This window comes from Physella acuta, unplaced genomic scaffold (assembly GCF_028476545.2).
Source record: "Physella acuta isolate Inbredline_101_S28 unplaced genomic scaffold, ASM2847654v3 ptg000963l, whole genome shotgun sequence".
NCBI classification, from domain to species: Eukaryota; Metazoa; Mollusca; class Gastropoda; family Physidae; genus Physella; species Physella acuta.
The window spans coordinates 56,583-82,858 of NW_026732480.1; the positions used below are offsets into that span (position 1 = coordinate 56,583).

Genomic DNA, 26,276 nt, shown 5'->3' on the forward strand with positions numbered 1-26,276 from the left:
GAGGGACAGTGAGGGAGGACAATTATTTTTTACAGCGTTGGAGAGCCAATGGTTGTTTTACATTGCTAACAATAGCGGGGTGGGTGTGGGATGAAACGGGGGGGGGGGGGGTTCAAAACTCCACGAGCATGAGTAATATACATAAACACCAATTACATAAAAACTGTGTTTTGCTTCATAGAAAAAGGCCGTATTGCATGTGTTGTAGCTCTAGCAGTAAAAATATTTAAAAAAAAAAAAAAACGCCAACAAAATCGATATTTTAAAAACGCCATTTGAGAAGAAGGATGGTACAGTGGTCCGGTTACAGTCTGGCTACAAGATGAGCAGGATAATACTTTTTTTTGTTGCAATTTATTATGTTAGGCCTAGCTTCACAAATTATTTTTGTATCACTGTTCAAGAGGATAGTATGACGATGCTAGGAACAAAGTAGTAATAAAGAAAAACAAATATTTGTCTGCGATATGTTAAGAACTGCGATCATGGATGTACGTTTAAATAAATTTTTATGTGCATAAAATTACAACAATGAAAAAATACATTTATTTAACACAATTGCTATGATTGCGCGATTAATATTATGTTTCTCGGGTAAAAGCTTAGCCAAAAATAAGAGAATAAATTATATATTATATATACGATCAATTCATTTCGTTTGCGGGTAATTTCAGTGGGTTTTTTTTAATGAGAGGCTTTAGGCAGAGGGGCGGGTAACTCCGCCAAACTTTATTGATTGCGAGTTTCCCCAGAATGTCAAACCGTGAACCTAATTCCCCGATGATAACATCGGAAGGAGACGGAAGGAAGCAGGGACAGCTCGCTGGGCAGGGCAAAATTCGAGCCGAGGGTCGAGGGCTGTCGACCAATGTGATCCGAATCTCCAATCTCTAGTCGGGTTTTCGGAAAACGCAGCTCAATTATACGCTTGGTATCTTGCTCTTCTTATCGTGTTTAAAATACCAATAATCTAAAATGCATTTCAATAACTAAGTATCGTTATTTCGTTTACAAAATTCTATTAAACACAAACTATGTTATGAGAAATCAACGTTAAATTCGGAAATGCTATTTGTCCTCAAAGACTGCAAAGCAAGGAGAGAAAAAAAAAGAGAAGATAACCAACCATCCCAGTAACTAAATGGGACTAAAACAAGAGACGCCCTATCTAAATATTACAGCATTTTTTTAAAGGAAAAGATAGCACGTAATTTGCCTTCGAGAATGGCCATTCTTCTGAATGACTCCAAACACAGGGAATAGTTTTTTTTTTTCGGAGAGACGGACGGCGCTCGGGGCAAAAGACTAGATCGAGAATCAATAAGAGCTTATCAACGTAAGAGCCAGTGCGATGTTAAGCTTGGCTAGCAGAAATGGGGAAGACGGTTTTCTTTTTTTGGCCACGACAATCCCACAATCTCTTTTCCTCTTGTGCTCACACTTTCTCTCTCTCTCTCTCTCTCTCTCTCTCTTTCTAAGATATGTATAATACATACATAAATAAATATATATATATATATATATATATATATATATATATATATATATATATATAATAGTGCCAACGAAGCATACGTATCAATGTAAAAGGAAAATAGAAATGCAATTAACTTGGCTTCGGTTAAACCAGCATTAATTTTTCACCAAACCGGTCTGGTGACATTTAAATACTTTGTATAGTAATCCGTAAAGCGTGCCAAATTCGGGAGAGAATTCAGAAAAAGATGGATTTCGGTAAGAATTTTTAAAAAAAAATCAATCTGCGGCATATAAAACAAACAATAACAACACGAGAATAAAATCAACAATCGAAGAATCCTTACAATGTTTTGATTGGATGTAGGGGACACAATCCTGATCGGCATTGCTATTGGCATCCACATTGAGTTGCGGTTCCTAACGTGCTATCCTCATTCGAAAAAAAAAATGACAAGCATGTCTGACATCACACCAGAATTATTTTTTTTTTAAATTTCCAGGCTTGCTGACAATGCTTATTTTCTTTAGCGAAGCTCCAAAAACTTTTTTTTATTAAACTCGGATGTAAGCTCGGTCTCTGCCTCAACTATAATGTTATGTCTAAACGAGAGTTTTAAAACAAAGCATAGGCCACTCGCAATACAAGTGAGCCGTCCACACTAAGGTGTCAGTCAACGCTAAACATAACAATCAGACACAGTGTGTGTGTGTGGGGGGGGGGGGGGGCGCCCTGTTTGGGCGGACTGTGTAGGGTTAGTTTTAACATGGCGAGGGATACACGTAGACCTAGCATTTTTATTTTGTCAAACTCACTGTGTAAAAAAAAAAATTCTTCTTTCAAAAACAAAAAAAAATCAGTACGGCCTATCGAAGGTGTGTGCTTAGTAGATTAATTTGTGGCATCGGTATTGTTAAGAACGGTTCAGAGCGTCATATCTGTTTGAGTTAGGGTCGCGTACAAGCATTGATAAACCCACAAGTTCAGTGCACTCAGATGTGATAATAAAACTCACAACTCAGCAGAACTTTATGACGTAATAAGGCTCTTGAATGAATCACGCAGGATGGGGGGGGGGGGGGCATCTCGCCTGCTCGCCACATCCAACTTTCCTGTTCCCCATCAATTTCGTGTCTGGTACACCAACGTTTCTCAACGTTCTCCTTCCCTGTGACCCAATTTAATACAAGATGTTGGCGGCACCACTTTTGGGTGTATATTAGGTGCGGGGTAGGGAGGGGGGGGGGGGGAAGGTCGTGTTGATTCTTACATGACTTCAAAAGATCGTGCGATTGTTTGATAATAAATACATTATGGTGGGGCAGGTTATTTTTCCAGACATTTTCCTAAGAGAGGGGATGGGGAGGGGGGGGGGGTGCGCACTTGAAACTTCAGGACGCTGGTTTTAAGGACATTGTGTCTATATAGTACTGATATTTTCTATTCATCCCTGGTTGGAGATTGAAGGTGGGGGTGGGGTGGGGGGTGGAGTAGACGATGGACGTGGGGGAAAAAAACACTGGACGAAGGTTTCTTTAACAGAATAGGCCGACTCGCTGAACACAGGTCAACGCAGCACCCGTTAAATTAGTGAGATTGCATAATGTATAAAACTTTCATTCTAGTTTAATTAAATAGAGCAAGAGGAATCGAGCCATATTTTAAAACAAAAACGCAGTTACAAAAACGATGTTAACAATGCTTTAAAGTGCGCAGACTATGAGAAAACAAAACTTTCTCTTCTCTTCTGAGCTGTGACATCTAATCTGGACTAGAGTAATAAAATGTTGGCTAAAGAAAATATTGCATCTAAATCTAATCTAGACTAGACTAGCAATAAAAAGTTGGCTAAAGAAAATATTGCATCTAATCTAGACTAGCAATAAAAAGTTGGCTAAAAAAATATTGAGTGATGCAACGCTTTTTGAAGACATGCTTTAAATTAAAACAAGCAGCGTAGTCAGTAGGTTCATCTCTCCAGCTGGGGTAGGGCTAAGCCAGTACGGTGCAAGTATCTCGCGTTCTGCCGCTGGGGTATGGGGGGAAAACCTGGCACATCACGGCCCCTGGCATTACACGTGAACTTTAGGCATATCTAGAGCAAACTGCGCCACACATAAGCCACCCCCCCCCCCCCCTCCCAGCACACACGTGTAAGTCAGCCAGAGCCGGTAAGAACCATGGCACGTAATGAGTTGACCATGTGTGTGAAACACGCGGGTGATGTGTGTGGGCGGGGCATATGGTACATGTGGCAGACCGTCGGTGCTGGATATGGGGGGGGGGGGGGGCGATGACGTTACCTATCTGGTCAATGGGGGGGGGGGGGTTACCTATCTGGTCTCCTACAAGAAGAAGTCAATGGGGGGGGGGGGGGGTTAAGTAACTATTCGCAGAAATTTAAGAATGTTAAAGTCGTTCGACTTTAGCATTTGCAACCAGATAAAGATATACAGCCGTCGTATAAAAAAGAAACGAAAACAAAACCGCAAGCAATGATGGCACATTCTAATTCTATTCTACCAAATTAAAAACAGGTTAATACGGTTGGTAATATGTAAAAAAAAAGGGTTATGGTGTTAGTAAATTATAACTGGATTAGTGAATTAGTGAAACGGCTTCAAGCGTTAAGCCGTCCAGGATAAAAATAATGGTTTACCAGTGGTTTCGCAGCTATGGGGGTCGGCCACATCATCATTGAAGCAGGTCTTTATCGGTACTGAGCTTAAAGGTAAATTCCCCTGCTGTGCCAGGGCTTGATATTTAGGCTAATTCGCCTTTAGTTCCACACGCACGAAAACAAAAAAAATTATAACTCAAAACTTTGTCAAAGTTTAAACAAAACAAAAACTAAGATGGTCCGCTGCCGTTAGGTTGATACAACAAAGAAAAACTCAAGAAAAAGTAGGCGAGTCCGTACGTAGGTAGACGTGAACTAGGCACGGTATTTCTCTCTTCTAAGACTCAACGTTAGGCTGGATGCTAGACCGGGCTCAAGACGCACATGAAGGTCAGAGGTCACGAGCAGAGAAGCTCATTTCATTGGCCGTTAACCCAAAAGATGGCGAGGAACCTGGCTCGCCGATTGGACGGTTCTGTTTCTCCAGAGTCTGAGGGTAACGCGAGAAGGGTGTGCTACTGATAAGTGTGATCAAACGGAATCTGGAGGAAAAACTTTTTTTTTCAGATTTACGGTATGGTGGAGGCCATTACTGATGCTGGTATCTAACTACCTGAAATAAAATGGGGAGGGGGGGGAGGTATTAAAGTTAGTACTCTACTCCTGGTTCCAAACTTTTCAGGGTTCTCGAAGACACGCCGAGGGCTGGAAATATTTATCTTTACCGTTTCTAGGTCCAGATGTAATGGAATTAGGTTAAAGCTATTCGCTGTGCCTCTACGAGATGCGTCTACATATGTGTAGATGAGTGTTTGGAGGGGGGGGGGGTGAAAATAAAAATAGAAAATTTGAGCCAGTAGACGAAGAAATAAATCTACTCACGCCTGAGAGTAAGAGGGGGAGCGGGTGGCGGCACGGTAGCCGGGGCAGATGTGAGATTCGGGCTATGAAACGGCTAATAGCAGAGGAGGGGGAGAAATGTTGATGCTGCTAAGAATATATTTGTTTCATTAACAGTTCGGCCTAACAGAAATAACACGGCGGCGGCGCTAATAGCCAAGATCAACACAATGGGGTTGTTGTGTAGGTGTTCGTAGAGACAGTGGGAACTGGGGTCACTAGAAAAAGTGGGAACTGGGGTCACTAGAAACAGTGGGAACTGGGGTCACTAGAAACAATGGGAACTGGGGTCACTAGAAACAATGGGAACTGGGGTCACTAGAAACAATGGGAACTGGGGTCACTAGAAACAATGGGAACTGGGGTCACTAGAAACAGGGGGAACTGGGGTCACTAGAAACAAGGGGAACTGGGGTCACTAGAAACAATGGGAACTGGGGTCACTAGAAACAATGGGAACTGGGGTCACTAGAAACAAGGGGAACTGGGGTCACTAGAAACAAGGGGAACTGGGGTCACTAGAAACAATGGGAACTGGGGTCACTAGAAACAATGGGAACTGGGGTCACTAGAAACAGGGGGAACTGGGGTCACTAGAAACAGGGGGAACTGGGGTCATTAGGACAGTGGGAACTGGGGTCACTAGAAAAAGTGGGAACTGGGGTCACTAGAAAAGTGGGAACTAGGGTCACTAGAAAAAGTGGGAACTGGGGTCACTAGAAAAAGTGGGAACTGGGGTCACTAGAAACAGTGGGAACTGGGGTCATTACAGACAGTGGGAACTGGGGTTGCTATCAGGGGGGACTTGGGTCGCTAGAGACAGGGGAACTGGGGTCAGTATTGACAGAGGGACTGGGGTAATTAGAGACAGTGGGAACAGGGTCGTTAGAGACAGGGGTCATTGGAGGCATGGGGAACTGGGGTCATTAGAGCCATGGGGAACTAGGGGTCGCTAGAGATGGGGAGGCTGTGGTCGCAGGACTTGATTATAATTATTATAACGACGGATAATTACTCCAGGCTGGTAGTGCGTTGTAAGTTAGGCATATTTTAAAAACTTTGAAAAGGTGGCTATGAAGCGGAAGCTCGTCAATTCAAATCCGAATATAAATGTTACTAAAATAATGTGTGGAATTGCAGAAAGCGACAAGTAAGGTTAGCTTACGTCTTAAATTTAAAAGAAGAATTTGTGTGTGTGCGAGAAGCTACTGGATAAGTTCCAGCGGCACTTGAGATGAGAGATACGCCCTGTCTTCCTTAGCAAACTGGCAGGGACTCAGGCTTCACACGCATACAGTAGTTGGCAGAGGTACACAGTTGGGTAGCGTGTGTCGGGGTGTGTCGTGGGAAACGTTCTGAGAATCCCCGAGAAATGGGTAAAAAGAATTTTTAAAAACAAAAGAGGAAAGTACAATGCGAGGAAAACACGGCGTACCGAAAGGAACTGTTTTTTTTTTTTTAAATCCGGCACATAAGTCATACACGCGTTTATAAAGTATATTGGTATGGTGAATACTAGGCCCCTGAGGAAGTTAAAAAATATTTACGAGGTAGGCCCACTATTGAGAAAAATATGTACTATGTAAACAATGTTCATTCGAAAAAAATGTTTTGAAAAAAATCATGTTGGGAAAAAAAAGGATATTTTGGATGAGACGGTCAGTAGGTGAAGTAGAGTTCACCTGGCGACAAATCCACAGTAGGCGCCCCAGCAATTTAGCCCTGGACAGTGGACAGTGTCCGTGCTCGCACAAGACACTCTGTGGATTTGTAAGTGATCCGCGACTGGACAAAAGGAAATCCCAAAAGTGTTTTAAATGTTCGTGTGTCCTTTAGGTAAAGTATCTCTACAAACTTGCCCCCCAGTGGTTAACTTTTTTCCCCACCAAATAAGACTTTACAACAGACGTATTAGATCTATATCGTGGAGATACGAATATACCCAAAGCGTCGTGTTATATCGAGGTTGTTAAGATATCTATACGACGTGGGTGGGGAGGTTTGTTAACGGGGGAGTTCATTATCGAGAGGGTAGGCTATATGTCAAGGTGGAGGGAGTGCATAAGAAAGGTCAATAGAGGAGGGGAGCGGGGGACTATGTCGAGGGTGAAATACATTAAGGGAGGGGGGGGGGAGAGAGAAGATGTACAAAACACGGTACGGCTAATATCGGGAGGAATAGTGTAAGGGGGAAAAAGATAACTCAACATCGGTGTTACAAGGAATTTTGTGGTACAATTCTGCTCTAGCATGCTACCGGACCAGTGCTACTAAAGCAGTGCTACCAGACCAGTGCTACCAGACCAGAGCTACTAAAACAGTGCTATCAGACCAATGCTACCACACCAGTGCTGCCATACCAGAGCTACCACACCAGTGCTAACACACCAGAGCTACCACACCAGTGCTATCGGACCAGTGCTACCGGACCAGTGCCATCGGACCAGAGCTACTACTTAGACCAGTACTAACGGGCCAGAACTAAGTAGCAGTACTAACGTGGACGTTGCTACTGAGAAAGTGCTATTTGAATAGCGCTACTAATATAGCACCAGTGTTGTTAGTGTCATAAGTGCTACTGGCACTAATGTAATTGATGGTGCTATCACCTGTGCTACTATCCTCCTCCACCCCCACCCCAACCTCCCACCTCCCACATACCTGGAAGTGGCACCCTTACTTGAAGTACTCACTTTGATTGTCAGGAGTTGTGAGAAGGGGAGGGTAAAGTGTGAACAAGAGATATGTGATCTCTGATGGAACTAGATATGTATAACCTTTTCCATGGGGAGCTTTGGCAACCAGTCTGAAAACTATACGAGCTATTTCAGCTACTTTAGGAACCAATTCAGCGATTAGTACTTGATGAATAAATGTAGGGATAAGTACTTTATGAACCAATATAGGGATTCATACTTTTGGAATCAGTATAGGGATTCATACTTTTGGAATCAGTATAGGGATTCATACTTTTGGAATCAGTATAGGGATTAATAAAGGGATTAGTACTTTATGAACCAATGTGGGGATTGGTACATATCAAACCAGTAGAAGGATTGGTAGGTTTGGGACCAGCAAACGACTGCTAACCCGAAAGTCTCGAGTTTGGGTACCATGTTCAAGGTCAAAGGACGTCCCTGAGTCCACTCAGCTGGTACCTGACTCACATTAGGTAAAGTTATGGTGGCTGGTCACGGTGCTGACCACACTATCCCTTCCTATGTCGAGGTGACAGAAACAGGTGTACTCGACTTCATCTGCCACATGCATCGCCAGATCTAAAAAGGGTAACTTTACTTTTGGGACCATTTTAAGGAAGGGAACTTTTAGAACCGGTAAAGGGACTGATAATTTTAGAACCGGTATAGGGATTGGTATTTTTGGAACGGGTACAGGATTGGTACTTTAGCAATCCATGTAAGGTTTGGGACTTTTGGATCTAATTTAAGGCTTGGTATTTTCAAAATCTGTGTACTTCAGATGCCAGATAGAACTTTTTTTAAAACAAACGCAGGATATGGCGAAATCCGTCTAAGTATGTGTACATAACATACCAGCGATCAACACGAAACACACACAAAACCCTCATGAGACTAGCTCTATGGTACGGATATTGACCACAACTATTGACCACATACACCGACACAATTAGTAATCAATTTGTAAAACTAATTTGCCCTGTTTTAAATTAGTGAGCCATCAGTGTCTCGCGGGAAGAGAGAGTTGAGGGGGGGAGGGGGAGGGTGGCCTGTGATTATCTTCAGTGACAGACCATTGCCCATATTTTTTTAATGTAATTACTATAATTTGTTACGAACGGGACGTATAAAAACGTCTCTTTAAAAAAAAAGAAAATATTTTGTATGTATTTTTCTAATTAGACTAGCATTAATTTCTGGTCGGGGTTTAAACAAACATTAAAACGAGATATTACTGCAAATGAATGAGCTGAGTAAAAGCAGTACACTACAGATAACGTTTTATTACCCAAACATCCCTATTGATGCCTTCCCATTCATTTTCTAATGAGTTTCGAAAAACCCTTTGAGATGGGTCAAACACTGGATACATGCAACGGGGAATAACTGTGCAAATGCACGTCAAAATCGATAAAATTACTGGTATATTGTACCCCTTGACAGCTGTTCGTTAGGCCTATGGCGGCGTAGCAGACGACAACACGTCGATGAAGAAAATGACGGTGGTGAATGATTCTTTAAAAAAAAAAAAAAAAAAAAGCTTAATTCAGCCGATTAGAAATTATTTTTTAAATATTTAAATAAAATACAATCCAGTTGAAATAAAAGCTTTGTATTTTGTATTTTGTTTTAAATACAGGGTAGAGCCTTGGGCTAACAGTTCAAAATAAAAGCTTTGTTAGCGCGAGACTACGGAGAAGGGGCGGTGTGAAGGCGGCACATTGTGACTAACACACTGTCAAGGCCAAGTAAACAATCATACTGTGTTAGATCTAGATCTTTGCGGAACCAGCCTGCTTGTTTGGTTTAGTAAATTCGAATACAAAATAAGAATTATTGTTAATACTAGAACGTAAATAAGGTAGAAGTTAAAGGTTAAAAAATAAATAAGACTTGTGCGAACGAATATAAAAATCTAACCTTGATTATCACGGAGCAGACCATGATGACTGGCTAAAGTAGGTCACTCGAGCTAAAAATATCGTCAGAGCGTGTAGAGATGTGTTTTCACGTAAATTAGTTGATCTAAATAGTATTTACCTCCTTGATCAGGAGTATAAACAGTTTTAAATCGTTCACTTCCTAGATCTAGCCAAAAAAAAATAAAACTGCACCGTTCGCAGGGTGACAACACAGGAAAAGTTTGACTGTCCCCCAGACAACAAAGACTGAAATGATTGAGGGGCCCGGCATAAAGAGAAGCTGGGCTGATTCATGCCACGATATTCGGTGCGCAGCTATTATGGATCAACGAATCGTGCCAGATGGACTGAATGGTCGTCTGCTACACTGTCACCTCCGCCACCCACCCCCGCCGTAAAGATTCAACTCTCACCCGCGCTGTCTTTTTTTTTCCTTCTAAAATTTTCTTTCTTCGCTGTTTAAAAAAAAAATAAGGCTCCGGGTAGCTTTAGCGGGTACGGCCAACCCACACAGCCACCAAAAGAAGAGAAGGGGTGGTGGTGGAAGGCAGTGTTATTCGCGCTACTACGACTTAGTGGTCCAGTCTATCCCTTCTCTCACCCCACCCCCCTGGATTTTTCTTCACATCGGCTAACTCCGGTCAGGTTCATTAGGAAGCGTAGGGTGACGATCGATAGCTGGGTTTGTGAGTGATTGTCAATGTTTACATTGTGACGTCTCGGTTAGTTCTGGACAAATTACGTTGATTTCTCGAGATTGTAAAATAATCTTTACTGACATTTAAAAAAAAATAGTAACAGTGAAGCTGGTATGACCGATACATTAGCCTTGCTGATTTAATTAATTAGGGCTGTTTGAGGTTGAATATCATTATTGGTGGTACACAAGTTGTAGTAAAACACGGGTATGAATTATTATCACAGAGTCGTAAACACGAAACCGCAAGTTAACCCTAAAACTAACACACACAAACTATACCGTTGGGGGGGGGGGTAATATAATTCTAGACCCTTAACGTGTTGTTGACGTTTAAGTAAACACATGCATGTGATTGGTTGATATTTTTTTAAACATCGCAGTTTCAACTGGAGGCACACAAAACAGGCACAGTTAAATAAACAACCTGATAGAGGTAGGATGTGGTGGCACCAGAGATTGTATTAAATAACACTCCTATGTGCCTACACGTCAAGCCACCCCCCTCTACACCCCCCCCCCTCATTTAGCCCCAGCACATGGCTTAGTCTATAAATATAAACATTAGGTAAACATGTCGACGGCCCACCCATTAGGCTGATAGAATTAGCATGAAAAGGCAGGGCACTGTGCTAATGTGTAGTACACTCGTGTTTTTAGCTATGTATTCAATACAGATTCTATAATGTGTTTTTTTTAATATCAATAATGGGATAGTCATAACAAGGCAATACGGGAACAGTCATAACAAGGGTTTTTTGTGCTATTTTTAGTAAGAATTTTTTTTTCAAGGTTTTTTTCTTTTTCGCTTGACCGCACACGCAATGGATGTGTCGTACACACAGAAGATAACACTTTATATGTGATAAACATCCATGAGTGATGTGTTGTTGTACATATTCAAGGCCGGTGTGTTTACCACAACTGAGTACTACATCCCCTCTCCCATCACCACCACCACAAACTCCCGCCCTGTTCAACTCCTGCCCTTACACAAAGGATCACTAGACACGGCTATCTCACACCACACAAGCGTTTCCAGCGTTGAGGGCCGCACAATGAGGGCCCCGCACATTGAGGGCCCCGCACATAGAGGGCCCCGCACATAGAGGGCCCCGCACATAGAGGGCCCCGCACATAGAGGGCCCCGCACATTGAGGGCCCCGCACATAGAGGGCCCCGCACATAGAGGGCCCCGCACATTGAGGGCCCCGCACATAGAGGGCCCCGCACATAGAGGGCCCCGCACATAGAGGGCCCCACACATTGAGGGCCCCGCACATAGAGGGCCCGCACATAGAGGGCCCGCACATAGAGGGCCCCGCACATTGAGCACCCCGCACATTGAGCACCCCGCACATAGAGGGCCCCGCACATAGAGGGCCCCGCACATTGAGCACCCCGCACATTGAGCACCCCGCACATCGAGGGCCCCGCACATTGAGCACCCCGCACATCGAGGGCCTCCGTATCGTAAACACCGTGATAACCCAGCTAGCAGGTAGGAGATTACTCACGCAGGGACGCACGAGCATTGCACAGACACACCACGTTCTAGACACCCCCCCCCCCCCTCCTTTCTGTTTTCACCCACCCCTCCCCTCTCTGTAATCAGTACTTTTAAGAATCTAAAACCTAATCTTATTTAGGTTTGCACCCAGTAACAGATAGCCCTGTCTCGCGAGAGGTTAGCCAGAAACATAAAAACACACATAGCTCGAGCTCTCACGCACGCACACACACACACACACACACACACACACAAACAAACAAACAGCGCCCTTCAATCCTTCGGAGATTCTGTTTCTCCTCCCCGTTAACGTTTATACGATTTAATACGATTTAATCAAAACAGCAGACGAACTTTTTTTTAAAGAAAAAAGGGTAAACCGCGCGGGGGGGGGGGGGGGAAGGGAGGGGAGGGTTACGGGGAAGGCGTTCTATTTTTATCTCTGACGCCCGAGATGACTAAACAAGGAGCTCCTTTGTGAGAGCCGAGGCCGCGTAAGGCTCTGCTCACTCTGGCACGTTCGTCCATCTTTGGGGTGTCGGTAATGAGAAGGTCATTAGCGGCAGTTGATGAGAATCTGGGAGTCTTATCGTTACCCGCGGGTGTGTGTGTGTGTGTGGGGGGGGGGGAGATTATTTAATATATGGTGGGCAGGTGTGCGAGAGAAGACGGTGGGGTGGGGGAGGAGTGTAATTTTATGTGACCATATACGATGGCCGATGGCTCAATAAAATGGTTGGCCCTATCCCTATGCTGAGTGTGGATCTTTATCAATGTTGGCCTCCCTTGCAGATGTTGACCACTTAAGTATGTTTGGCCCTCATAAATGCAGTTCAATAAAAACGATGGCTTTTTTTCCAACCAAACCAATGAACCCAACCAATGATGGCATATTCAACGGGTCACTTACAAATAATGGTCCCATAAAATGATGGCCCCTTACAAATGCTAGATCCTTGCACGTATAGTGGCTCCTTAAAAAATGTTGGCCTTATACAAAAAGCACCCCCAGACAAATAGTGCCCCCATACAAATGATGCCCACATACAAATGGTGCCCCCCTTACAAATAGCGCAACCCCCCCCCCCCTTTACAAATGGTAACCTAGACCAGGGGTCGGCAACCTTTTGAAGCGGAAGAGCCAAAAGTTACAATTTTCAAAATTTCCCTTGTATTAAAGAGCCACTAACATTATTTTTATTTCAAATATTTTATTTTTTATTAAGATTATTAGTATTTGTTCAAGGAGCTGGAGAGCCGCATCTTGATATCAAAAGAGCCGCATGCGGCTCGCGAGCCGCAGGTTGCCGACCCCTGACCTAGACCTTTCAAATCATGCCTCAACCACCCCACCACCAAGAACAATTAACATCTTACAAATGTTGCATCTTTTACAAATGTAACGACTTAAAACGATACAGTATATTTGGGTTTAATATCGCAATATATATTGTACCGGCTATCGAAAAAAAAACCGCCACCCCATAACGCTTTTTTACTTACGTAATAGTCTATACAGCATGTCTTAAACTTTTCGGTCAAGACTTTACCATTACCTATATAAAATAAATATTCGTTACACTTGATTGTACATCTCGTACAGTGCGAGACAGAAAATGACTAGACGTGGTGTTGGTTGGGGTGAGTGGGGTGCTCTACACGGCCCTGGGGATGGGGGTTAGGATGGGGGGCTATGCACGGCCCTGGGGTTGGAGGTTGGGGGTAGGCTCTGCACGGCTCTGGGATTGGGGGTAGGCTCTACACAGCTCTGGACTTGTGGTCTGGCCCGTGATGTATCGACGGACGTAAATTAGACCCTCGGTGACGCGAGAGAAAGCCCAGCAAGAGCTGAGCCTTTTATTTCCTTGAATAAATGAACACTGTCACACGGGCTGAGAGGGGTTCTCACGTTGCTCGCCAATTAGGGCTTCACTGGCTGGTGTTTTTATATTTTAAAGATATATTTTTGTTGATGTGATTTTTTTTTAAGCCCACGAAATTCTGTTTGAAAAAAAATAATAAAATAAACCTGCCATCGAAATAGCAGAATGTATTAATAACTTTGCAGGCGGAGAATATGTATGCAAAGATAACACTGAAAAAATCGCCCCTCTGCGTTTTCAAGTAACGTTATCAAAATAAAATCTAAAAACAGCAGTTTTATGATATAAAGATATTACTTTTTCTTTACTTTTTTATATTTTTATGACAGCAATGTTCGGGAAAAAATAAAGTTATTTTTTGATCAATGTATTTTTGCGTGACTCCCTGAGATCTGATTTAACCGAGGAGGTGTTGGGGGGGGGGTGTCTGTTTTCCTTACCGAGAGTTTCCATCATGGGTCTAACCCCACCCCTCCCATAATCCGGTCCGCACAAATGCGGAAATAATTTGATAAACTATAAATAGCGTATTCGAAATACAGATGTAAACAAGCCACGCCTACAGATCACGTGATGGGGTGGTGGGGGTATCGTTTTACTCGACGTCTGGAACAATTCTTAGATGGTCGGTATCGATACCGTTTTGTTTTTAAATTACATAAATATTTTTTTTAAGGTTTATCAGGAGAGTTAATGAAGCTAATATAACGCGATTCGTTAGTTTAATTGCTTTTGTGGTTTAGTTTCCGTTACTTACCGGCCCTTGAGTTAAATAATTGGTTTGTAAAAGGTTGCTTCCCTTTTATTCAAATACACCAAGATGGGAGATAAGGCAAGCTTACTGCAATGTTTGAATTAGGATAGAACCAGGTTATTGCAATGTTTGAATTAGGATAGAATCAGGTTATTGCAATATTTGAATAAGGATAGAACCATCTTATTACAATGTTTGAATTAGGATAGAACCATCTTATTGCAAGGTTTTAATTAGGATAGAACCAGGTTATTGCGATGTTAAGGTCACCATCGAGCCAGTTTACGCTACGGGTCAGTCATCAACACACTTGCTCTCTCTCTCTCTCTCTTACTCACACACATGCTCACACACACACACATGCTCACACACACATGCTCTCACACACACACACACATCATTTCGTCATCCAATTCAACCGTTCACCGTTCGTCCAATCAAAATTCTGCTCCCACTAACTAGGGCTAATCTCGATTGATCAATAATCCTTGTCCCTCACCGCTGGCGGACAAAGAAGCGACTCGCCACCGGAAGTGATGTAGAACGCTGGTCAATAGCGGCACCGTGCTCCGTCTACCGTGTCAGACTGATGTTGCAGGAAGGACGAGGGTGCCATTGTTTGTTAACCCGCCATTTACGTCAGTATATCAGAGCGAGGCTGTGTAGATCAGGTTCCGGTGCTAGTTGGTGTTGTCTGCCGCGGTGAGTCGGCGAGTGGGAGGGATAAAACAGGAAGTGGCTGGAGAGGAAGTGACGGACAAGGAAGATTTAAAACAGGAAGGTCCAGAAAAGAAAGATACAGGATAGGTAGATCTGGGAAAGATAGATCTAGGAAAGATAGATCTGGGAAAGAAAGATTCAGGAAAGGAAGATCCAGGCAAGGAAGATCCAGGCAAGGTAGATCTAGGAAAGGTAGATCTGGGAAAGGAAGATCTGAGAAAGGAAGATCCAGGAGATGTAAATATAGATAAGGAAGATCCAGGAAAGGAAGCTGGCGAAGGAAAATCTGGGAAAGACATCCAGGAAAGAAAGATTCAGAACAGGGAGATCCAGAAAAGGAAGGTTCAAAAAGGGAAGATACAGAAAAGGAACGTCTGGTAAGAGGAGAGTCATAGAATGAAGATAAAGGAAGTTAGAGTAAAAGAAGAGTTAAACGTAACGATGAGGTGAGGAAGAACCAAGATAGAAAAAGCCAATGAGATAAAAACAAGAGTAAAAACACTTGTATCTAGTTACATTTGATGGTCTGCTAGAAATATCTGAACCCCGAGTCGGTTGTTAGCTAGAGACCCGAGTACATTGTAAGCTAAAGATCCCTGACCCCCCCAGTTGATTGTCGATCAACTCGGGGGTCAGGGATCCCCGAGCTGTTCCCCAACGATCCCCTTTAACAAATGATTGTCCGTTAGAAATCCCAGGCGACCATGACCAAGTGAGATTTTTTTTGTACTGGAGCCGGTGAGTCATTAGGGAGCCTCGGGAGCCATTAGGACGGGAATCACGTGATCTAAGTTACCGTCAAGGAACTGATGAGGATCATGGGAAATAAAACTAGTCCTGAGTCCTCTAACTAAGAAAAAGTTTTGCAATATTTTTTTTTACCCAATTGTAGATTCATTCCTGGCTATGGTAAGTATTGACCAAGAAACTAAAAAATAAAACACAAATTCAGGGTATAAAAAATGTGATGAGTGGAACGAATACCATTTTGGTTTTTTTTTCTTTTTGATTTTTTTTTCGAGTTTTAGAAAAAGGAGAAAATAGATATAAAATAGATAAGATCACGTAACCAACTTTATTGTCATAGATTGTGCATTGTTCTAAAAAAAATCGAACTTGAAAAATTAGATTTTTTTTTTAATTTACAGGACCGTTTTTACTGTTGTAAATCATACATTTTTTATAAAGATTTACAAAATAGTCATCAGATTAAGCGTGTAATCAGCAACCATTAACGAGGTATTTGAATTTCATTGTCCGAGTCTCTTCATAAAACATTTACAATCGCATTTAAACTTACTCTTGGGAATAAGGTTTTTTTTTTCTTAAAAAAAATTAAAATTCTTTTATTTTAGTCTCTTAGTTTTAAAACCCACAACAAAAGATGGATGGGAAGTATGGCGTGCAAGTGACTGTTGCAGATAGCCTATCACCGGCAGACAATCTAAAATGTGTTACCTCTACAGGGTGTGATCTATTTACCGCCGGCATGCGAACAACCTCCACACGCGTCATTGTTCTTATCAACATACCATAAAATGGTTTCTTTAACTTTACCCACTACCTTCTCCACTATAATCGAATCAGAATGATGATATGAATACCAAACTTACAGAGGACTTTTACAGCGAGCACAAAATGTTAAGCAAAACAGTAAGGGCTTAGCATACCCCTATTACAATACCAGCAGTACGATTTTTTTAATCGAAAAAAAGTGTACAATTTAAAGGGGAAAAAACCCCCATTAAAATAGAGATAATATTGATTTATTTTTTTCTCCATTTAAACTGTTTCTAGTATTTGTTTTGTCCATTTAAAACGATGAAACTTTTTCATCTTGGTTTTCTAAAGTGTCCCCAACAACGTGTTGAAATCAATAAGTGTTCGTGAAATTAGTTGGGCGTCTTAAGACACAGCAGAACGGTCAATGTATGACGTGAGCATCGCATAATGCCAGGCTGCTGTCACAAAAACTCACACCTTTGCATGACACCACACACACACACACCAGTAGAAAAATCACACACACACACAGCTGTAGAACAACGCACACACACCTTTGTTGAAAAACACACATACATGTAGAACAACCCAATCACACCTGTAATTAAAACAACCCACACATACATGTAGAACAACCCACACATAATTGTAGAACAACCCACACACCCACACCTGCAGAAGAACCCACACACACCTGTAGAGCATACCTCACATATCTTACATAACAACCAATACATACCTTTACAACAACCTACACATCACCCACATATAATTGTAGAACAACCACACATCCACAGAACAACCACACATCCACAGAACAACCACACATCCACAGAACAACCCACACACCTGCAGATCATACCCAGGTGGGGGGTGGGGGCAGTTGAAATTTTCAGGTGAGGGGGTGGAGGGGGGGGGGGCGGACACTGGTAAAAGTATATATTTTCTATAAAAACTCTAATTCGTTCGGGGATGTGGTGGTGGAGGAGGGGGGGGGGGGAGACGTTGTGTTTTTGAAGTTGTTGGTTTGTGTATATGCTACCTCAGGCACTTTAGTCACATAGGGTTAGAGTTTAAACACGCTACGTAAAGGGTGCCACAATTGAAACCATGTTAACATGGATTCACGTAAACATTGTTGGACATTAGTTACTCTACTACAATTGTAGCCCTCTGTTTAATTCTATACTACTTAAACTTAAAAGCTAACCCAGCTAAACTAAAACAAAAATCTGATACTTCTCTCTTGTGTGGGATACGCATTCAGCCACAACTAGCTTTATGTTAAATAATCTATTTAAGATCTAATCTCATTTGTCTAACAAGTTTACATATCTTTCAAATGAATTTCATTAAAGCTTCCTTTTAATCAGCGTAATTCTGTTAAAAAAATTAATTATCCTAAAACCCGACGGATGAGACAGGATTAGCTCCCATTTTGATCTTCCAAAATGTATTTCTTCCAAGTGTGAGGGAAGGGGATGGGTGGCGGAGTCTAGAGTAGACTGGTCTGACCAATGAGACGCCTTTAGCTGATTAGTCCCGGTCGGTCGGGAGACAAAAAGCAACATTAGGACTAATCTAATATCCCCTAGCAGGACCGACTAGATCTAAGCGGCGGTGACATATGCCGGAATTAACTACCGTGCTCATCTCGCAGAGTCTCAGAGCCCTTCTCGCAAGGACGCGAGATTTCCTCCCGATCTAACGAACCGTACAGCCTATACCAATCTTGTGGCCGGCGCAATCTTTCGGTCGTTGGAAATCGAGAAAGTGCCCGAGATTCTCGTAGAGCACGTTCAGTCGTCCCCCCGCCCCCCACCTCTCCATGTACCAACACTATGATGTTGTTGGGCACGTTCAGTCCTCCCCCCCCCCCCACCCCATAACGCCCTTTACAGCACTATGATCAACAAATCTGCGGCGATCGATTTGAAAGTGATATTAGAACACGCACCCTGAGATCGTGTAGAATAAACACTGGGCATGTTTTGGTAGATACAAAAAATATCATTAAGTGAAGATCGTTACATGAATGGGCACAACGCATAAGTCGGGGACCCACAAAATCTGGCAAAGCTATGTTATGGGACCCACAAAACCTGGCACGGCTACTGTCATGGGATTCACTAAATCTGGCAATGCTTAAGTCATGGGACCCACACAATCTGCCAAACTTAAGTCATGGGACGACCCATAAAATCTGGCAAAGCTAGTCATGGGACCCACATAATCTGGTAAAAGTCATGGGACCCACAAAATCTTTCAAGGCTAAAGTCATAAGACCCATAAAATCTGGCAACACTAAACTCATGGGACCCACAAAATCTGGCTTGGTCTGTAACATCTGACCTTTCGAGGTCGGACGTGACTAGACGGGTGGGTTGAGCTAGTATTTCAAAAGGAAATGTGTTCTGATCCTTGTGAGTCACTCGTAGGCTCAGCTAATGCTCGTGGTACGACTTGATGGTACGTGGGATGGGGGGGGGGGGGGGTGTATTAGGGTAGGTGGGGTGAGGGTGCTTCAGAGTATATGGGGTGGGTGGGAGTAATCCTTAGGGTACAGCTCCATATCTTTCACTGTCAGATAGACATATGGGAAAGAAAACTACAGGTCTGATGTATTTTTTTTTACATGACATTCTACGTGAAAAGTGTCCAAAAAAATACAATTATACTCTAGTTTTAGTAAGAAGTATGGTATTGTAAACTGGACGTTAAGATTAAGGTACTGCGGTTTTCTTGCAGGTGTTGTTAATATTTCCTTCTACGTACTTATTTATATCAGTTTATAAAAGTTAAACATATACGTTTTCTACAATTTAATTTCCTTTTTTTTTTTTAATTTTCAGCAACACAAAATTTTTTTTTGCTCAGCCCCAGAACTAGATTTTTGGTCTTCTCCCCAACAGTTTGATCTGGTACGACCACTTCATTCCGACCACGTAGTACAGACTAATTGAGTTGACGCTGATAAATTAATGCACCCAAAGACTGGACCAGAGGCGGTCCCAATCAGGGGACCTAGTCTAGCCTCGACACCACTGACTTACGAAGTTGATTGAGTGCAACTGGAGCGAGCTGAGAACTAGATCTTGATAGACTTAAAGAGAGCAGCACATCGTTTATATTTCGTAACGAATCTGCTTGGCAATGACCTTGGTTCATTTACAGCAGACAACATTCCAATATGGCCATCATACCAACGTGGCCATACTACCATCGTGGTCATTCTACCAACTTGGCCATCCTACAAACATGGCCATTCGTCCAACAACAATGCCATTCTTCCAATATGGCCATCCTACCAATAAAATGGCCATCATACCGACGTGGCCATTCTAGCAACATGGCGTTCGTCCAACAACATGGCCACTATACCAACGTGGCCATCCTACCAACTTGGCCATCCTACCAACTTGGCCATCCTACCAACTTGGCCATCCTACCAACTTGGCCATCCTACCAACGTGGCCATCCTACCAACATGGCCATCCTACCAAAAGGCCAACCTAAAACATGACTTCATATCCATCAATCAACCAAGGCCATCCTGCATCCAGTGATATGCTTCAACCACGGCCATCCTTAAAAAGTCTTTATCCGCCACAAACACCGATGTGTGAACGTGAGGCTTTAAAATTCGCATGCTCATAACTTCAGATAATTTTTTTTATGCAAGTTCCGTGCACACGAACAGACCCCGGCCACACGCGAAGTTAATTCCAGTCCTTAACTAGCAGTAAGATCTTTTAATGCCAAGCTATCTCCCCTTCTCTCATCACAGCTAACAACACTTTGATCATTGGTACAACTTACATCACCAACATTTGTATTTTTTAGATAACCCCCACACACGAACAGGGGCAGATAACGCAATTCAATAAATGGGCAGATAACTCCAGTCACAAATATTCATTTTTACTGATTTAACCCGTGAGTGTGAATAAGGGGTTGTGTCATCACTATGGAGGAAAGGAGGGGGGGGGGGGGGTGCAATAAACAAATAACTAAACGTTAATGCAGTTTGAGAATCACTGATATGAAAACTGGTTGAGGAGTTAAAATAACCAAGTTCCTTGTTTTTAAAAAAATGTGTTTGTGATTGAAGAAGAACAGACTCCGAAGCTCAATTATGATAAGATGAATATTTACAACAGTCGCGGGATACCTGCTCCGGCCAGGTGAGATATATGTATAAAGTTAACTGCGGTAATGGAACAAAATGTACGGCTGAAATCTATTTAAATCACGTTCTTGGGAAACCCAATTTATTTTCCTGAATTTAAATGGGGAAAGTTTTTTTTTCGAAGCACCCGTTGCCCTTATTTTTTTTTCTATTTCTAACTTGGAGAAAGATTTAGATCTAGAGACGTTAGCGGTTCAGTATACATTATATAACAGGAAGGGGAGGGGTAGGCCAATATGGGGTTCAATTCATCATTTTCTTATATAATGTTAAATTGTGTAAGGTGGCTGTATACAGCAATGTTGACTTAAAACTGGTTTGAATTTCTGCTTTGTAAAATGGGTTGGATGTATGCTTAGACATCTATGTCTTACATATTCTTTTTTTCAAACACAAGACACGACATTTCTCGTGTTTTGTGTATCGACTGAAGATATAAAGCGTTTTCTTTAGCATGACGTAATGTCCATCTACTATCAATTTTTGTCAAGGTACAGCATCAAAAAGAGATGTCCTAAACATGTTTTATAATTTGAGGAGTCGCTCGTTCGCAGTTCTTTACGTGTTCAAAGGGTAATAGCTCTGAGAATCATGTGGGCTATATCTGAGTGATAGATTCCAGAATGGCAAATAGATCTCGTGTTCTATCCAAAGACACCATTTCAGACAGTGATTAGAGATCTAACGATAGACACTATATATGAACAGGAAATAGATCTTTAAGACAGCATTTCTAGACAGTGAATAGATCTATGACACCATTTCTGGACGGTGAATAGATCTGTAAGAAACCAGTTCTAGACAGTGAATAGATCTCTAAGACACCAGTTCTAGACAGTGAATAGATCTCTAAGACACCATTTCTAGACAGTGAATAGATCTCTAAGACACTAGTTCTAGACAGCAAATAGATGTCTAAGACAACATTTTTGGACATTGAATAGATCTCTAAGACACCATTTCTAGACAGTGAATAGATCTCTAAGGCACCATTTCTAGACAGAGATTAGATCTCTAAGACACCATTTCTAGACAGTGAATAAATCCCTAAGACACCAGTTCTAGACAGTGAATAGATCTGTAAGACACCAGTTCTGGACAGTGAATAGAGCCCTCACAATAGACACATCTTTCCGACCTACCCCGGTCCTGATGAATCATCCAATACCGATGGGTATAAATATAGCGTGTCAATAGATCTTTTCGGCCACCCTGTATCACTCCGCATTGATTTTTCATGTTTGGGGATGTGGGACCTCTCCGGTTAATGGCGGAATGTTTTTTGCCCTCCTTTCATTTAGGATGAGTAATCCGTCAAACCTTAAGGCCAGATCGGGGTTTACACTTAGAAATATGATTGAAGTGGAATTGATATTCATTTTTATTTTATTTTACAAACGTACACTAATTTTATAATTGTTTTGTTAACTACTGCGCTTTGTTTTTCTGTACGGGTCAGTAAATGTAAACATAAAAAAAGTAACAAATGAATTTTTGTTCAAGCTTTTTACGATATAGAAAAAGAATAAAGTTATGTCTGGGAGATGTATAAAGGAACTCATCAAAGAAATGTCCGGACTTATTGTTTCTATGTGCAAATAGCGTCACGCAAGGTTCTGTGTGGTCTTTAAGTCTCTTGTTCTGGATCATTCGTTCCCTTGGTCGGGACGCTGTGTCTAGGACGTGGGCAGGTCTAGCAAACTTCTATACTTGATCTTTCCCTCCCTGACCGGGTAACTGCATGCATGCATGTGCATCTCTAACGTGTGTGAGCAAGAAAGTTGTGTGCGTGCGGACAAGGAAGTCTGTAGCATTGGCGATGTTATCCAATAGAAATCTCGCGCGTGCACACCAATAAGGATCCAATATCATTTTCTAAGTATATTGCCCCACTTGACCTCAGTGTTTTAATTTTTAAAATCGTGCGTGCCAGGAATTGGGATGATAGGGAAAGGATGAAGTAATGTTGATTTTTAATGTTTAATAAAGGGAAAATATTTCTTGATAAAACATATATTCATTCAGATAACGCAGTCTGGAGAACGACAAGAAAGTTTTCAGACACACGAGAAAGTCTCCACTAGCGGCAGGACAAAACGATAGCACCACCACAAGACAACATGAGGACCACTTGCCCCAAACAAACAAGACACATACACAACATGAGGACCACTTGTCCCAAACAAACAAGACACATACACAACATGAGGACCACTTGCCCCAAACAAACAAGACACACAACATGAGGACCACTTGCCCCAAACAAACAAGACAACATAAGGACCACTTGCCCCAAACAAACAGGACACACAACATGAGGACCACTTGTCCCAAACAAACAGGACACACAACATGAGGACCACTTGCCCCAAACAAACAAGACAACATGAGGACCACTTGCCCCAAACAAACAAGACACACTAGAATGAACAATACCCCCTTTCATTGCATCGATCTCCCACTCGATCAAGTAGTCGATCGGTTATCGATCTTGATTTTCACTTTAACACAAATTAGCTGGCACAACACAAGTAAAACATCAGTTACTCCCCTTGTGGTTCAAGTTTTGTACACAAAAAATTATGGCTTCATTGTGTTACATTTACATGTTGCTAGCACATGTCCGTTATATATTGCTTTAATCTGATCTTGTAGAAACACGTTCTATGAAGTACACAAGATCTCCCCCCCCCCCCCTCCACACACACTCACCACAAGTGTTGTATTCATAAACGTTTGTTTATGAAATCACAACAATATTTAAAGCAATATTTGTCCACACCTTTTAAAAACATCGTTCGTACCGTGACTTATTACTTGTCAACTCGTACATAAGAACGACAACTTTTCGGGATTTTATATTCACACTACTGTTGTTGAATGCCCATAGTACGGAAAAAAATTAAGCCATTAAACGTAAGCGCTTTAGGTAAAAAAAAATACATTTCAAAGCCGTCTAAACTAAAGAAATAGAAGCTTGAAGGTTCTTGGACAACACTTAAAAGTGTGTAAATAACTAAAGCTTCACGTTTCACAGCGAATTTACATGTATATAAGAATGTGCACGACAATATGGGAATTCTTTTTGATTTAGGAACTTTAATTTACTTTTTAATAAAGAAAGCCAATCGAAAGCTTTAAGTTATCTATTGCTGTTGAGTCTAGTGAAAATATGTAGTCCTGTCCTCTACTTTTAAATATTTTAAACAGTGGCGTCTTTAATTTGGGTGTCACCCAGCTCCGTGTGTCGTTCTCCCACTTTAACTTCATTTTTCTTTTAGTGTCACCCGCAGCCCCGTTGAATTTGTAGTAATCAAACGGAATATTGTTTTGTAAGGGTAATTTGTGAACAAATATGTTGTCTACTAAACTATGGTAGGTTCGATGACCATAGATGTAGCGACTTTTTGTTTTGAGTTACCTACACCCCCTCCTCCCCCCCCCCCCCCCCCCACTCCTAGAGTCACCACCTGCTGACCGCTGTATGCTAATTTTAAACTCTCCAATAATCTTTAAACATCCTTATAGCTGCTAGCCCATTTCCCATCCAGTTTTATGATTCCAGATGTACCTCTCCCCCACAAGTGTCTAGAGTTTACTATCCCAGACACCACTGCCACCATAACCCATCCCTGTACCAGCCAGTCCTGGTCTTACTGAGGGGCTTCACTAAACCGTTATAAAACAAAAATATCCCCCTCAAATCTTGAGCTGTTTACACACAAAACCAGACAAACAGATTTTAAAACAATGGCCAGATTGAGCGGCACGTAGACAAAGCCAATTGTTTTTTGTTTTGGTTGTTTTTTAAATCTGGCATACAAACATCCAAATGTAAACAATGGATACACTGGCCAACTGTCTACATCAGTGGTTCTTAACATGTTTTCGATCGAACCCCAGGCGCTCGCAGTGTCATTCTCAGGGGTTCGGCGGATGATAAAACACACCCGACTTATATGATTCACGATCAGATTTTCTCCGTGCCGGTGATAGAACTATAAAGAAGGGTTCGGTGGGTGCGCATATGAGACAAGTAGTGTTCGGTACCTCAAAAAAAAGTGAAGAACCACTGGTCTACATATATTTCATTCTCTGACGTCAAAAGTGTTTATAAAACACGGCGTGTTTCCTGCGGGAAATGTGTTCCAGCTTTATTTATATCTTTATCTTAATTCACTGGGTAATGGGCCTTTGTTTATTCCTCTTATTACTTATTCGCAAGGGCTGATTACTTTACTACAATTCACTACTGAATGTGTACAGTCTTTAACAAAAAAAAACAAAAAAAACTTGTATCATCTGGGCTAATATTGTGATTTTAACACAATTTGTAGACATAGGTAGGAAGAATAGACATTCTAAGCCAGAACAGTAGAATGCTTTGATCGTTGTTTCATTTTTTTATGCTGTCTTTACGGTGTAAATTTGTCAACTTTTGGGGTTCAAATACCACAAGACAAATATTGCTAATAAAGTTATAACGCACGCACACTGTCCACTATAAAGAAGGTCATGTTTTGGCAAGGTAACAAGGTGGTTACATACACTATCTAGGTAACCTGCACAACCATTTCTTGACTCATACACACAGCTGTACTGGAGATACACACCCAACGACTCACACACCCACCTTTCTTCCCACCCAACCACACAACCACCTCTCTTCCCACCCACACACACAACAACCTCTCCACACACCCACACTATCATCTCTCCACACATCCACACAACTACCCCTCCACACACCCACACTATCATCTCTCCACATATCCACACAACTACCTCTCCACTCACCCACCACATCTCCATCCACCCACTGTGATGACGCAATGTTGCGTCGAAGCCAGGTAGATAGCAGAAATAGGCTTTAGCGTGTTAGTCAGAGGTAGACCAATGAAAATTCAGAGACTGACCGGTCACGTGGTATGGTCAGCTGACCACTGAGGCGTGGGGCAGGAGAGCGATAGGCGAGGACGGTGTTAGGTAGCGGTCAGAGACGGCCGAGAATGTAGATAGTTAGGAGATCATGATTAGATAGCGAAGAGTAGAGAAGGTGTTAGGTTGTAGAATGTAGATAGTGTTAGGATTGGTCGTGGGAGTTAGTAGTATAGTGAACAGTCAGTAGTAGAAGTAAATAGTACAGTGTAGATCAGTTAGGTAGAAACTTGAACCTATATATCATTTTAATAAAGAACAATTATAGTTGAACTTGAACTGTGTGTTATTGCATTCATTCGTTACCGCCTCTTAAAATCCCCACCCTCACATCTGGTGGAGCGCGGGTCGAGTACGGGAAAGAACGTATATCAGCTATCTCATGACGGAGTGTGACTTGTATATTGCTTTCTCTAACTCATCACAACAGCGGGTTCCTTCAGCCGGAGCGAGTTGGATTACCA

The 26,276-nt window shown here is 42.1% G+C and overlaps 1 protein-coding gene across 3 annotated transcripts in view; it reads right to left on the bottom strand.

Annotated features, from left to right (window-relative positions):
• The window catches only part of LOC131953886 (RNA binding protein fox-1 homolog 2), a 58,757-nt gene that overhangs the window by 20,826 nt on the left and 11,655 nt on the right, over positions 1-26,276 (bottom strand). The window contains exon 1 of one of the 3 annotated variants that reach the window (XM_059317310.1): positions 9,617-10,049. The exons of 1 other annotated variant lie outside the window; for it this stretch is intronic. In XM_059317310.1, the coding sequence (XP_059173293.1) occupies positions 9,617-9,640 (24 nt within the window). In that variant the 5' untranslated portion in view covers positions 9,641-10,049. Of the gene's footprint in view, positions 1-4,136; positions 4,441-9,616; positions 10,050-26,276 lie in introns of those variants that run through there. One more of the 3 variants, XM_059317308.1, reaches the window with a different exon arrangement.